A 16219-nucleotide genomic window follows, 5' to 3' on the forward strand; every position below is an offset into this window, starting at 1 on the left:
TCTAAGTATTTTCTAATTTCCATTGTTATATCTTCTTTGACCCACTGGTTGTTTAATCGTGTTTAATTTACATATATTTTTGAATTTTCAAGTTTTCCTTCTGTTACTGATTTCTAATTTCAATTCATTGTGATTTGAAAAGATACTTTGCGTTACTTCAGTCTTTTATAATTTATTAAGACTTGTTTTGTGGCTAACATATGGTCTGTCCTGAAGAATGTTCTATACATGTTTGAGAAAAATGTGTGTGTTGTTGGATGGAATGTTCTGTATATGCCTGTTAGGTCTAATTTGTTTATCGTGTTGTTCATTGTCCTCTATTTTCTTATTGATCTGTATGATTATTCTATCCATTATTGAAAGTGGGATAGTCAAGTCTCTGTATCAGTTTACTAGGCTTGCCGTCACAAGTACCACAAACTGAGGAGGGCTTAAATAACAAATTCAATAACTTTGTACCACAAACTGAGGAGGGCTTAAATAACAAATTTATTTTCATACAATTCTAAAGGAAGGAAGTCTAAAATGAAGGTGTCAGCAGGGCCATGCTCTCCCCCTCATAGCTCTAGGGAAATAACCTTACTTGCCTCTTCCTAGTTTCTGATGTTTGCCAGCAATCCTTGGTGTTTCTTAGCTTGCAGATACATTATTCCAGTTTCTTTCTCTCTCGTTACACGGCATTCTCCCTGTGTGTCTTTGAGTATCTGTTTTCTCTCCTTATAAGGACACAAGTCATTGTGTTAGGGCCCACTCTCATCCAGTATGACCTCATATTAACTAATTACATCTGCAAAAACCCTACTTCTAAGTAAGTTCACAGTTATACATAACAGGGGTTATGTATATGGGGTTATTTTAATGTATCTTTTTTTTTGAGAGTCACAATTAAATCCTAACAGGTGGAATCTTGTTTTGTTTTTTTAATTTAAACATCTCTGAAATCAGGGTATATTTTACAATTGGTGGTATCTTAGATTCTATGAATCTCAATAACAAATTTCATAATATGATCATTGCAATGAAGAAAATATAGATTGAGAGTGGCTGGGCAAGTGTGTGGGAGTATGATTTTAGGTTGAGTGGTCAGGGAAGTTTTTCTTGTGCAGGTAACATTTAAGTAAAGAATAATCACTTAGAAGAAACCACCCATGCAAAATCTAGAGCAAGAGTATTTCAACCAGGGGAACAGTAAGTGTAAAAGCCTTGAACTGGAAACAAGTTTGGTATGCTTAAGGAATGACAAGAAAACCAGTATAGCTGGAGCATCATAAGGAAGAAAAAAGTAGAACAAGATAAGTATGAGGACTTAATAAGCATCTATTAACATGAAGTGTTGAAATGATGAAATTTCTAAAGGTAGAGTGTTCATGAGAATAAAGTTACCCCCAAGAACATTGTAAAACTCCCACATTTTGAAAGGTGATTCTATAAGCAAATTATTTCTAATTTCTATAACATTATTAACCCTTTATTTGAGCCTTTTGATATCAGTATGTGAACATGTTCTTGTTGGATTCAATATTTTGGGAACTCATCTAACTCTTCCATGAATTATTTTAAATCTTTATATTTTCTGAAAAACAACTTTCTAGCCTTATGAATGTTAAAATATCTCACTGCTATTGCTTCACTAAAAAACAATCTCTTGCTTATTTGTCTTGAAGATTCAAGTAAAGTATTCAGTTCCTGAGCAAAATACCACTCTAGACGCACATTCTAATTCTCCTAATTTCCCAAAAAGGTGAGTATAAGTTGTACACATCTAAATGTTGTCTAATTGTGTCTAGTAGACATGTCTCATGCTTATGCTGAGACTCAGCATAACTCATTGTGATGCTGGGGAAAATATATAGAAGAGGCCTTTTTGGGGTAATGTGTCATTATTACTTTCTTTTTGTTTCAGCAGCATAAAAGAAGCAAACGTGATGAACCAAGAGAACAAACAAAGGATAAGGATGAAAAGTGCAGAAGCTTCTTCCTTTGACTGTAGGACTTCTGAAATAAGTGAAAAGAAAGGGTTAGTTTTGCACCCTGCTGAACAGGACAGTTCTTTTGAGATTTTGGAGCTCAATTGTGTTTGTAACAAAAATGCTGACACCTCCATGAAATGGGAGACAAAGGCATGTACGGTAGTTGGTGAGCCACTTCAGAAGCACCAAAGTTTGGACCTGAGTTCCATTTTGTTTGGAACATATCCTAATTCTAAACCTGTAAATGCAGCAGGAAGATATTTCAATTCAAAGGGGCCAATAACGCGGACCCAGTCAACTCCCTTTGAACTGATACAACAGACAGACGCCAAGGAGCGGGTCATCAAGGAACATTTTTCTCATTTGGAATCTCAACTGAATAATTCTTCTCTTGAGCAGGCTCAAAAAGTGATGCATGCTTCTTCAGCAGAACTGAATAACTCATTGTCATATGACTCGAAGCACCAAATGTGTAATGCTTCGAATGCAACACAGTACGACTCTAATGCTTTTAGTGTACATTCTGACATGTCTTTAGTAGAAGATCCTTATTTTCCACCATTGTCTCCAAGTAGTGCTGGTTCTAAGATGTCTCTTGATTTACCTGAGAAACAAGATGGAACTGTGTCACCTTGTTCTTTGTTGCCAACATCCTCTAGAACCCTTTTTCCTCATTACAATTCCCATGATTCGTTAGCACTGAGTCCTCCAAGCAATTTTTCCCCAACATTGAACCAAGAGACAGGAGTAGTGGGTACGTTATTTTTAAAAGTTTCCATGTCGTTTTAGATGTCACTTTGTTTCTATAGAAGATTTGGTTTCTTCTCACCCTCCCCTTTGTCCTTCTCTGCTTTCTTCTCCTCCTCAAAGAAATACATTCTAGGAGTGTTTTAATGATGTGACAAGTTGAAAATAGCAAAAAGACAGGTGTATAATAACATTCCATGATCTATGATCCGTCATCTATACCAGCCAGAGTGCTTCTAAAGACGACAATCCTCATTCCTAGGAATGTATATCAGAGGTCCACAATTGACCCTTAACATACGGAAGCAATGTCCAAAAGAACTTAAAAAAAAAAGGTTTGGTCAACAGTACCACATAGTCACTCAGAATTTTTATTGCACAGCCATGTAGCTATACTGAGTTGAACAGATTGCTAAGAATTGAATTCTCTTCCTGCATGAGTTGGAAGAGGAGGACCTGATTTCCTCTTGTAATAACTTTATAATAACTTAGTAGATGAGAATATGTGTTCAGTATTCTGTGCAGGATTTTAATCCTATATACACCTTTACTTTCATACATTATCTCTTTTACAATTCTGAAATTTTGCATATTAGGCATATTGTTTTGTTTTCCTGAATGGTTTGAAAGTGGAAGTAAATATCCTGTTAGAAGTGACTATAATAGTTTGCTGTGGAAGGAGATGAGGGAAAGCAAAGTTAACACTCTTAGGTATATCGTCAGAGGTTTATGCAGAATATTCCTCCTGAATAGGAAGTAGCAAGAACTTTTGGTCTATCACATTGTTGGACAGAGTTTCCTAATAGAAGTGTAGTTTTATTACAAAAACATTTACCTGGATATAGTTTCTTCTTTGATTAGATAATTTTATATATTTGATCTTGTTTTACAATTTAAAGGAATTTTGTTTTTCTAGATGCCTGTAATCCCTTAAACTTCTCTGAGCATCATCATGAAAAGACAAATCCTTATCTTCAGAGATTGTGGCAGTGTTGACATGTGTGCCATCTGGTGGCAGTTTCTTATAATAGCATTAAATTTTTCTATAAAAATTCTGTTTCTACAGAAATATAGAAAAAACGGTTATAGCACTGTTTTGTAAAAAACGGAAATCATCCATATTCTTCATCCTGGTAGAATGAAGAAGAGATACTAAAATCTTTATGATGCTACCTAGTCTGTAACTGAACCTTTGGCATGTCAAGTGCTTTATGATGCTATATTGGTTATTCTATGTAAAACAAAAGGAAAGAATTATGTAGAAAACAACTCAAAGCTTCTTAAATTAATGTAATGTCTTATGTTAACTGATACAATCAAAATACTTTTGGGCTTTTAAAAGAAATAATATATTTTTAATAAGGAAAAGCCTCCTGGGTTTGCAACTTTAAGATGAGAGAATTTATTTTGCCTTTTGCTCGAATGAACAAATACCAGCTTAAATATTGTAATGATGCTTGATGGAATTTAGATCAAGATTGGAATGTAAGGATTTTCTTTGGATTTTTCTAATTGAAAATTGTAATGAACGTTTCTGACATTTTGAATAGCAACTTCTACAAGGATAGATGATGAAATCCCCCCTCCACTTCCTGAAAGGACTCCTGAATCTTTTATTGTGGTAGAGGAAGCTGGTGAGTACAGTTCAGTAAGTGTAAAGTAAGGTGTGGATTAACTAGATTACTTCTCAAGGCCTGTCAAGGTTCTGTGTGCTGTTGCTGAGCAACATTTGCTTTCTAAAAGAATTATAACGCTCCTAAGAATTGGACCATATTTACTTTCTTCCAGGAGAATTCCCACTCAGTGTTCCCAAATCTTTATCTTCAACTGTGAAGGCAAAAATTGGAACGTCACTGGAATGGAGTGGAGCATCTGAATCAAACAAAGCAGATGACTCTGGGAGACTCAGGCCCAGCAGTGTTAGTAACATTGTTTTCTGACTCTACTCATTTGTAATCAACAGACTATTGTCCTACGAAGCAGGGCCATTTTTAATACCTATCAGTTGATAAATATTAAGCAGATAACTACTTACAAAACAATGTGCTAGCGGATATGGGGGATAAAAAGATGGATAAGACACAATTATTGCCCTTCAGAAACTTACAGTCTAGCAGTAGAGACATAAGATGTGTACACAAGTCTTTATTTTTGTCTATTTATTATAATGAGGCAAATATGATGAGTGCCATATGTAAGATGAGAGATTTGACAGTGTGAGAGATCCCTTCAGGTTGGAAGTGATCAAGGAAGACTGAATGAAAGTAGAAACGCTTGAGCTGATTCTTGCAGGACAGTCAAAGCAAAAATAAATGTTTCATAAGTAGGTAGCTTGTTCACAGTGATCATTTGGTCAGTTGTATTATGCTAACTCTGATAACATATAGAGAGTAATTTTTTAAATGACAGATGTCCATATCATTTAAGATAAAACTTTTGGGATAATATTCCCTGCTTCTGGAAGAAAAATCAACACCTTCAACTATCTGTTATGTATTTATATATATTCTGTAAACCAACTATCTTAAAAGTTCAGAGACCAAAATAATAATTAACTAAACAAACATTTAAATGTGCCTCAATTGCAACGCTGGTAGGGAAATATACTCTGCCTTTTTAATTACACTGTGAATTTACTATTATTATTTTTATTGTTAATAATGTGCTAAATGTAACGGTCTGTATCTTAACTTCCAGAGCAAAGAACAATCACTGCTTTTGCAGTGTCACAAAGTTACTTTGATTTCAAGAACTTACCTACTGAAATATTCAGGGAAATGTTCTGAATAGAAAGGAAACAGGTCAAAAAAGGATCAATTTAGGACCAACTTCTTTGACATATAAAAATCACACTCAGAGTTGATGCCTTTTCATAATTCAACACACTTATAAAATAGGAAAAATAGGGTCAACATTTCATAACTGTCTCCATAGGCATATGAAATATAATTTCAAAAATGCTATTTATTGCTTTGTTTGGAAATTTGTGTACATATTTTTCTTTCACTTATCCTTTCTTTCTTTACTTTTTTTTAGAGTGTAAAACTCCAGAGTCCCAAATCAGGTAAAAAAATTCCCTTCGCGCTTTACATGACATTTAATCCCAAGAATTTGTACTGTAAGAATGGCTTATTAAGTTCAGAGTATTTCACCTCACGAGATGGCATAGTTCCAGTAATAACTTCCACTATTTATTGATTTATTTCTGGTTTTCCCAGGCTAGGAGTTTTGTTTTGTTAAGGGCAAGGTAAGAACAGGACTTCAGAATTCTGCTCCTTGATATATAACCCTTTAAGAAATTATTTCAGGTAGACTCTCGTAAAACTTAGCAGGAGTTCCAGTCTATAAGTTTTATCACTGTTAACAATGTGATCTGAAAAAAAAATATTTCTGGCCACTTGGATCTTTAACTTGCTGTTGTGTCTCCCGTACTTTCCTGAGCTTGGCTGTTGTATATACTGAATTACATCATCAACAGATAACATTTATTGGGCACTGATAGGTACTTTGTATATATCATAACAGATCGTAGTTGCCCATAACATATTTATTCATAGTAACATATTAGTCACTTAACATATTCACATTATATGTAAATAGGTAGTATAACATAGAGGTCAAAAAGCATGGGCTTTTGAGTCACACTTTAATTCAAATCCCCGGACTACCAAGTCATCAAAATGCATAACCTTGGTTAAATTATATGCTTTCTCTATTGATTTTTTTCATTTATAAAGTGAAAATGATAGAGCTCCTTTCTTAGAGGATTTTTGCGAGGATTAAGTGAGATAATGCACATGAAGCTTTTAGCACTGTGGTTGTCAACTAATAAGCTCTCATTAAATGTTACCTATTATAATTTTTATTAGATAATTATTAAATGAGCATTTCCTAAGCCAGTTCTGTGTTAGAATAGGAGGGTATATAAGAAAGGGTGCTGCTTAATGCTTACGTTCAAATAGAGTAGGCAAAATTAAAATGCACTTAGAACCATTACGTGATAATCTGTGTGGCACTGATTAGCATCACCAGGAGTCTGGACAAAAAGGAAGGTATCCCTGCAATGGTTAGGGAAGGCTTCATTGAGTAGAAGAAAAAAATTTAAGGCTATGGATAGACAGAGGCAAAAGGGAATTCCAGGAGCAGGGATTGGAGTACAGTGACTCAAAAGTAGACATGCGCACGATGAATACAGAGAAATGGTAAGTAGATTAATTGCAATATAGGTTCTATTTGGGGAAATATGGAAAATAAATTGGGACAGATAAAATGTGGGAATATTCTGACGGACTAAAAGCTAGGCAGATGAACAATCCAGACCAGGCAAATCTATATATTGAGAAAGCAGTTTCATGGGTGCAATCTCATCTGAACGGAATGGGGAGTGACTGCTAAATGAGTATAGACATGCCTTTTAGGGAAAGTGTTTTTGCAGCTAGATAGTGGTGATGGTTGTGCAGTACTATGAATGTGAACTATGAATGTGAACGGCACTTTTTTGTGTGTATCACACACACACAGAGTGAGGCAGAAGGATTTAGATTTAATGCAGTCAGTAATAAGCAGTGTAAGGTCCTTCATCAGGGGAGTAGAAGATGGTATTTTAGGGAGGTATTTGGTAGGATAGTATTAACTGAAAGTTAGTTTTAGTTCTCAGAATATTTCCTAACAGCAAACTGAAAGACGATAAGCCACTTAGAGTAATGATGAAATATTTATTAAATGCCTACTTTATGCTAATTATTGTATTAGGTATGTGTTGTACTTTATTTTTGTGTATTATCCAGCATATAAGAAATAAATAAGAGAACTTGCTTTATGGACAAATACTAAGGCCTAAAAAGCCAATGACCAAAGACAGGTGAAACTCTAGCATTTAACTGAAAAATTAAACATTTTCATTTTCAAAGAACATTAGTATAGTATATAATTATACTCAGCACTGTAGGATGAGAAGCCTGTGTCAATAGAACACTATTTGTATCTTTAGGACTTACGTCATGGGAAAATTGCTCCATTATTTAAAATTATTTATTATCAAAAACTTCAAACCTACCATAATAGCATTATCACACGAATAAAAATTAACAATAATTCCTTACTATTATCTAATATCCAGATTTTGTTCAATTTTCTCAAATTGTCTCAACAATGTCTTTTTACAGTTGGTTTACTTGAATCTGGATTCAGAGTGTACCCATTGCATTTGATTTATATATTTCTTAAGTCTTGTAAAATTTGTAGCAGTTCTTCCTTTTTATATTTTTTCGTGACATTTATTTAAAGACAACAGGCCATTAGTCCTAAAGACTGATAATATTCTGGATTTGGCTGTTTGTATCCTCATGGTTTTATTTATTGTGTTCCTCTATCCCCGGGATTCTCTGTGAAATGGTAGTTGGCACGAGAAGCTTGATTAAATTCAGGTTCAATTTCTTTGGAAGAATACTTTTGTAAGTGAGCTACAAGTTTGTGATGAATCAGAAGCTCATTGGCTAAAGAGCTAGAAAAACAAGGTTCTTGAGGCTCCAGTCTTTATTCAGATAATTTTTTATTTGGTTGTTGTAGGTTAATTTTGAAAAATTGGGAAAGTTATACAAAACCAAAGAGGGGTCCTTCGCTTAGGACTTTTAAGTGATAGATTTTTTTGTGTTTTGCTGTATACTCTTATCACAGATACACGTCAAGATCGATCTTCTTCTCCCCCACCTCCACTTCCAGAAAGAACCCGAGAGTCCTTTTTTCTTTCTGATGAGGATTGTAAGTGGCAGTACTTTCTCTTAAAAAAGTTATAAGAACAAGACTGTTAAGAGGTTAACATTAAATAGGACTTAAGTGAAAAAGGTACAAAGAAAAGATTAAATAAAAGTAATACATTTAAAAAACCCGTAATGTATTGTAAAAATAATGCATAAAAATGCCAAGCTTAGAATTACTAAATATGTACGTGTATATATATAACCTGAAGGCTTAAGAAGCTATGCAACAAAACATATTTTTTTTTTTTTTTTTAGATATGCAGGTTCCGCCTATAGATGCTTACCCTACTAGCTATCCTAACACCATGGAAAATTCAACATCTTCAAAACAGACACTGAAGACTCCTGGAAAAAGTTTCACAAGGAGTAAGGTAAAGAAGGGAGTTTACGGAAACATGTCAGAGGCTTTCTATTACTGAAAGTGTTTTCCCTTCCCTGTCCCCCTTCCCCTGCTGGCTGCCAGCATTAAGATAGAAAATTAGATTAAATATCTCCACTAAAATCTATTGTTGTTCTCATGACAATCAAAATTAATAGAAGGAAACCAAAAAGAAAAAAAAAACAGTTTAGTTTAAAGCATACCCAATAAAACCATCAATTCTCCCCCCCATTCCCCTGCTGATAATCTGATAGCACTATTTCTAAATACATAGTGTGATTCTCACATGGTTGGGAAAAAGAACAAGATCAAATCAAGTGGAGACTTTGCACTGAGTTCAAAATGGCAAGATGGAAGAATCGTTTTGGCGTTTTGATGGCTATTTTTCAGGAAATTAGGAATTTCAAGAAATTTGACTGAAGCATATATTTCTACTCGATTGAAGTATTTTGGATTTCACAGGAAAAAACTAACATTTTCCTTTCTTCATTTTTGTAGAGTTTGAAAATTTTGCGAAACATGAAGAAAAGTAAGTTTCTTTACACTTATTTTTTAGAATATACATACCATTTTCATAATTCTGTAATTTTTCGTTAAGTAACCACTCTGAAAAAGCCAATACTATTACTAAACAGCACCTCACTAAGATCCTATGGATCATAACAGTCACCCCCAAATCTTGTACTGCGGATTCCACAATGGTAATATTGGATAGGGAGTAAAGGGGGTTAGCTTCTGTTTGATAGACAGAGAAAACAGTATGATGTTTGGCACTTTCTACCCATCCTAAGATGCTATCATCCAAGTGTGTTATTTAAAATTCCCATCAGTCTAACCTCAAATGTATTTTCTTTGAAAACAGTCACAGCAAAGCATATTGTGAAACAAATGTGTTGATTTAATGAAGTAAGCAAAATATTAACATGTTTCCATTTTTACCAAGTATTATGAGCCTGTTGCTTATTATGAGCCTGTTGCTTGCTATTTTTGCCATATTGTAATGAAAACAAAACTTCTGAAACTGTGGGAAATTGATTATCTTAGAAATCCTTATTTACAACTACAAAGTATAAAAAACATGCTGAGAAACACTTTATAAATTTGATCCATTTGGTTAATCATCGGGGACCAGCTACTTGGTATTATACTGGTGTTCTATGGAGGGACAAAGAACACTGAGAAATCTTGATTTTCAGTATTTTCTGGTTTATATCTGAGTCTTACTCTCTTTTTTTCTGAGATTTCACTGTATCTTCCTATTCGTAAACTTGTGTTAATCTGCTTTCATTGACATATTTGATCTCTGAAACGAACTTATTTCTCACCTATGATGGCTAAGAAAATATACTTTCCTCTAAAGCCAGTCGAAAGAGAATTTAAACATTTCTAGAGGAAATTATAGTATAAAACAGGAGAATTAAAGTTAAAAGCAAAGAAATGAGAGACCTGAATAGCCAACCAAAGATTGGTTTAATCAGCTTAGCTTATGAAGCACCCAGGTTTCTCTCCCTTAAAACAAACAAACAAACAAACAAAAAAGAAAACTTTCTCTAGTTCCAACACTGTCTTGGGTATACCAAATAAAGACACAGAAACTTCAGGTAGATGTAAGTTGGCACGGATTTGAGATATTGGACTCTGTGAGATTCTGAGTCTTCTAAGAAAGAGCTCCCAGGTCATTCTCTATATCTAGGCTAATTTCTGTTTCTCAGCTGCCCTCATCCACTGGTCTTTTGTCCTTAAATGAAGAACAATGCTTGGCTCCAAAATTGATCCTGAAGCTTTAGACTTATCTGCCTGTACTTGCATATGTGTCCTCTTCCCCTCTCACATGGTTCATGACTCCTGAATTCCCTAAGGTCTCCCTTTAGCCTGGCTTTCTTCCTGGTTTGTAGTTAAAGCTGGTCCTACTTTTTATGAAACTACGATTCATAAAAATTGTTAGGATTTTTATGAAATTAGGAAATTAGTTTTAAGCTAGCATCTAAACAACCTAGTCTCTGTCTCTCTTTATGTGTATGTATATATATATATGCATGCCATGTTTCCCCCGACTGGATCTTATATTAATTTTTGCCCCAAAAGATGCATTAGGGCTTATGTTCAGGGGATGTCATCCTGAAAAATCTTATTAGGGCTTATTTTCAGATTAGGTCTTTTTTTTGGGGAAGCATGGTGTGTATATATATATATATATATATGTGTGTGTGTGTATATACACATATATATAGTCATTCATTCACTGACTATTCACCAAATGCCTACTATGTTCCAGGCATTCGACAAGTCACTGAGTATATGATGGTGAACAAAACATATACTGGGCTCTACCTTTGTGGAACTTAAGTCTAGTGAGGTATTCAGACATTAAAGTAAATTCATAAATACATATATAATAGCACATTGTGATAAATGCTATGCAGAAACCCAGAGAATAGTTATGAGAGAGAATAACAAAGGGGACCTATTTTAGAATGAATGATCCAGGAGGCCCTGACATGTGAAGGAGCAGCCAGCCAGAGGGAATAGCATATACAGAAGCTCTGAGGTGTGAGTTTGGTGTGTTGTAGGAACTCAAAGGAAGCTGTGGGGTATTAAGAGAGAGGAGTGAGGTGTGGCTGAAAAGATGGTGGACATGGTGGGGAAGTGATTACATCCTTATGGGTCATATTAATGACCCAATGTGAGGTCACAGAACAATTTTAAGCAGAGATGTTAAATGATCTGTTTTCTAGAAAGACCATTCTGGCTGCTATATGGAGAATGAATTACAGGGTCACAGGAGTCAAAACTGTCAATCATGATGCCTGATGCCTATTTTGGGTGGGAAACTTTAATTGTTCAGAAATTCTTCAGTTGCAAGTGACAGAACATTCAGCTTAAGCTAGCTTAAGCAGAAAAGGGAAATTTATTGGCCTGTAACCAAGAGTTCATGTGATGTGATCAGAACCTGATATCTCATTCTGTATCTCCTAGCTTTGTTTCATTCTGTGTTAGCTCATTCATAGGCAGGTTTTTACCATGTGGTTTCAGGTTTATGATGGAAAAATGAGTTTTCCTGGTTGTTCAAACAACGGTCTGATGACTAGTGTCAATTGGGCCTCATTGTCTTGGTTTGGTTCATTTGCCCACCCCTGAACCAATTATTGCCTTTGATTAAGCAGGACAGTGTCATACATAATATTTAATAATTGTTACACGTGGACACTGACCAATAAGGAATGAGGTCAGACCTGAAACAACTGGTGTGACCATGACCGTGGCAAAGTATCAACTGAAAATGAGCCCTAGTCATAGGTCAGTTCCTTCATCGAAGGGTGGAATCAGCTCCACCCCAAGTCTAGAAGCTGCAAATTGAGGAGGGGTGATTTCCTAAAGGAAAATTCAAATTCTTTTATCAGAAGAAGAAGGAAATAATGCTGGGCAGGTGGCATAAAAATATCTATGACAAGGGGCCAATATGCAAAACAGCAGCATATATATATACATATATATATATAAGCAGCATATATATATATATATATATATATATAAGATTCTCCATATATATATATTTTTATATATATATATATATATATATCTTTGTCTCCTATTGTAAAAAACCAGTATTACCTTTTGGGACCATTGTTTTCTGTCTGAGGGATGTGTATAACTCAGCTCAAATGCAGTAGAGATGACTGATATCTCCTGAACTTTCTCGCCTTCTTATTCATAAGTCTATAGTCAGTGCCCAATGCTTGGCAAATAGTAGGTATTCAATAAAAATATATTTGATTGAATCTGATTAAAATTCAGTATGTACTCTACTGCTCACACTCAAGTACCTCCAGGAACAGGGAGGTGTTTCTAGAATCCTAGTATTAGGTGTGTGTATACAAACATATGCAGTCCTCATACTACATACTACATTCTGAAAATGTTGAAAACAAACAAACAAACAAGGCAACTAGTAATTTCTCCCCAATTATGTGCTATTTCTTAGGAAGTTTATACAAACCTGAAAGTATCTTTTTTCACTGCTAGCCAGTGCTCCTGAAAAATGTAGGCCATGTTTTCCCTGGATTGTTTTCAAAATTGGGCAGAACTGATACGTGAATATGTTAAGGTGCTGGGAAGAGAAATACATTTTTGAGCCTACCTGTAAGTAGTTAAAATAGCAAAACAAAGAAACATAATGCTTTCGGGAGATTCTGGGCCTAACTAGAGTCATCTGTAATTGAAAAAAACAGACTGGAAAGTGAAGAAAGATATTCTGGGAGTAGAGGATAGTATAAGAAAAATCACAGACTCGCCATGGATGAACTAATGTGGAGAACAAATGATTTAAAAGTGTACTATGAATGGTAATAGTGCAAAGTAAGGTCGAAAGCCAAAATGTGAATCCCAAAAAAAGTTGATTCATAATATAATGCCTCTTCCTCCTGAATCCTTTGCTGATTCTCTTTAGTGTTGGGCTTTACTATATAAACAATCTGCAAAGAAAAGAAACTTTTAAAAAATACACACAGAAAAATGAGATTATAGTGTCAACCCACTTGCAAGCATGAATATTTTGTTAGCTTTGATAGTGACATGTCTATTTGGGAGAATTAATTAGCTTAGAGGAAATGTTTGATCTCAACCTTAGGTGGTCTGATAAAGTTATCTGAATTTGTCTTCATTCTTTCCTTTATATTTTTTCTTTGGATTCTAGGTCTCTGTAATTCTTCCTCACCAAACAAGCCTGCAGACTCTGTTCAGTCAAATAACTCCAGCTCTTTACTGAATTTTGGTATGTGTGTTATTTTCCAGCAAGTTAAAAAAAAGTTTATCTAAATTATTATAAGAGATACAGCTTTAAATATGGTTTGAGGTTGGATGCTTAGGTACTTGTATTATTTTCCACGCAATTTATCTTGTAATTTTTGACCTCAGCTACCTCTTAACATCTTGCCTAGGACTATATATTCTATTACATAGAATTTCCTAGCATATGTGGAAAATAACACTAGGTAACGAAATGATTGACATGTAGTAAATGAATGTGACTAGACAAAGGAAAAAAATTCTGAGATGCTATAATACTCTAGTTCATACCTAAGCAGAGGTATAAAAAATACAGATGTGTGATGAGAAGAAACAGCAGTTGCTGCCATCGAATCTTATAGAACTCAACAGTAGGTGCCGAGGCACAATTCTGACAGTTTAAAGGAACTGTTTGTCCAGTCACCCCAAATATAAGCTATAAACATAAAATATTTGTATATTATTTTAAACATTCTATTCTACATGACAAATTCATGATGCTGTAATTTTTTGTAATAAGTTTAGCAGTTAATGTAGGACATTACTGCTCAAAATTATTATTAACCAAAAAAGACTCCTGAGAGCATCTGGGGGACACCACTTTGAGAACCGCTGCTCTGTGATATTGCCCTTATCTGTACGGTCAGAATTGGGTTGCTGCCATACCCAAATTGCAGGTGAGAGAAAAACAGGAAGAGACGGGGCCTCCTCTTTTGTTCTTAAGCCACTGGCCTGGAAGTGGCAACGTCAGGTCAGCTCACGTTCTCTGAAGAGAACTTAGATGTGTGCTCCATCTATCTGAACTGCAAGGGAGATTGGGAAATGTAACAGTGCTGCACAGACAGTTACACACATGCAATCCTATTCCTCAGGAAGAAGCAGGAACAATTTTGTGTGCCACACTTGGATTGTGGTCCCTATCTTACCTCGGCAAGATAATTAACTAGAATCTCTGGATCTGTTTCGTGGGCTGTAAAATTTTATTTGGCTTACATTAACCCTCAGGTTTAAAATGTTGTAAGTGGGAAAAAGAAGTTATAATTAGAAAAACGTTATTATTCTTATGAAATAATTTAGTTAAAAACTTCATATAGGATGTTACATAACCTATGAAAAAGGCAAATTTTGCCTGGAACGCAAACGTTTCCTTCTTTTCTCTCAGTGATACCATGAGGAACTCATGCCCCTCCTAACTACAACAGTCTGTGATCTACTATGAGGATAAAACGTTAGCTGCTTCCATGTTGTTTCTTCTCAAAGTTGAACGTTTTACTTCCTTAAAAAGCAGCACATAACTTTTTCATTGGCTCTCTTTTACAAAGAAGGCAATATAAATTGTAAAGATACTGAAAAAAGTATTTACATTTGACTGAAAAAACCCAGTGGTTTATAAACATTGTAATTTTCCCTGAATTGACCTACATGCAAACAAAGGTAGCTCACTAGTTTTCTAAACTACTTAGATGTGATCAATGAAAAAGAGGGAATGTAGGTATTCCTCAATTTTCAGATACTGAGTACTTGCATATTATGTTCTATTTTCAGTCCACTTGGGTTACAGTCAAGCTATCTTGATTGAATGGATGATTTTGTGACTATTGTGGGAAACTATTTAACCTGAAATATTTTTCCTTCTATCTTTTTTTACCACAGAGGAGTAAAATGTACATGAACTAGATAGATTGTGTCCCCTCCCCATTTTTTTTTTTACCACCACCATTAATAAATTTTAGTGGGTTTCTTGTTTCTATCTTCTTTTCCTCTTCCCTACTCTACTTTTCTTCCAGGTCTGGTATAGTTTTTGTTTGTTTGTTTTGTTTTTTGTGGTTCAGATGTAAGCAACACTTTAGTTTGTTACTATGTGCCAGATTTGTGCTGGATGCTTTAACAAATATCTAATGCCTTCATCAGTTCTGCAAAGTATATAATAATACCCATAATTTTTTAAGTTGATGAAATTAAACAGTAATGGGAATTATCTTCGAGTTTTCCATTCTCTGTTCTGCTTTTGCATTTCACATCTTTCATTTCTCCATCTGAACCCCTAAAGTTGCGAAGTGCAAGAGTACCTTGAAAATATACCTCCATCAAAGAAAAGGGAAGTCATATGTTGCTGAAGTGATAAAGAACCAATGTCATCAACTTTCATACTCGTATATTTTGAAACTACCCAGAAATAGACTTCATTGGTTGTGCAAAATTTTTCATCCTCCTTCTTTGGGGCAGGTGGGGGAGGAGTATTTGAGGGAGAGATGTAAATGATTAATTACATACTTAAGTTTTTCAGGATTGTTTATTACTTTATTTTTTTCTAAGCTTTTCAAACATAATCTCTGAGTAAATCGAGGGCTTTCTGGCTTGAAGTAGATGTATAACTGGGTTTAATACAATTGCATAAAGTAATAGCGCTTATTTTTTGAAATCGAAACTTCCCATTTCTGAAATGCAAATCAAAATCACACCTGTGAGAATGGCCATTTTCAAAAAGACAAGAGCCAAGTGTTGGAGAAGCTGTGGAGAAAGGAGAACGCTTATGCACTGTTGGTAGAAATGTAAAATGGTGCAGCTACTGTGGAAAA

General features: G+C 34.8%; 1 protein-coding gene across 1 annotated transcript in view; it reads left to right on the forward strand.

The window, feature by feature from the left end:
- The window catches only part of PTPN22 (protein tyrosine phosphatase non-receptor type 22), a 46197-nt gene that overhangs the window by 27300 nt on the left and 2678 nt on the right, over window positions 1-16219 (forward strand). Inside the window, exons 12-20 of the mRNA XM_081026019.1 lie at window positions 1665-1741; window positions 1907-2724; window positions 4268-4351; window positions 4506-4636; window positions 5754-5781; window positions 8394-8477; window positions 8732-8847; window positions 9354-9384; window positions 13549-13626. Of these exons, the coding sequence (XP_080882145.1) occupies window positions 1665-1741; window positions 1907-2724; window positions 4268-4351; window positions 4506-4636; window positions 5754-5781; window positions 8394-8477; window positions 8732-8847; window positions 9354-9384; window positions 13549-13626 (1447 nt within the window). The remainder of the gene's footprint in view (window positions 1-1664; window positions 1742-1906; window positions 2725-4267; window positions 4352-4505; window positions 4637-5753; window positions 5782-8393; window positions 8478-8731; window positions 8848-9353; window positions 9385-13548; window positions 13627-16219) is intronic.

This window comes from Rhinolophus hipposideros (genome assembly GCF_964194185.1).
Source record: "Rhinolophus hipposideros genome assembly, chromosome: 19".
Lineage (NCBI taxonomy): Eukaryota > Metazoa > Chordata > Mammalia > Chiroptera > Rhinolophidae > Rhinolophus > Rhinolophus hipposideros.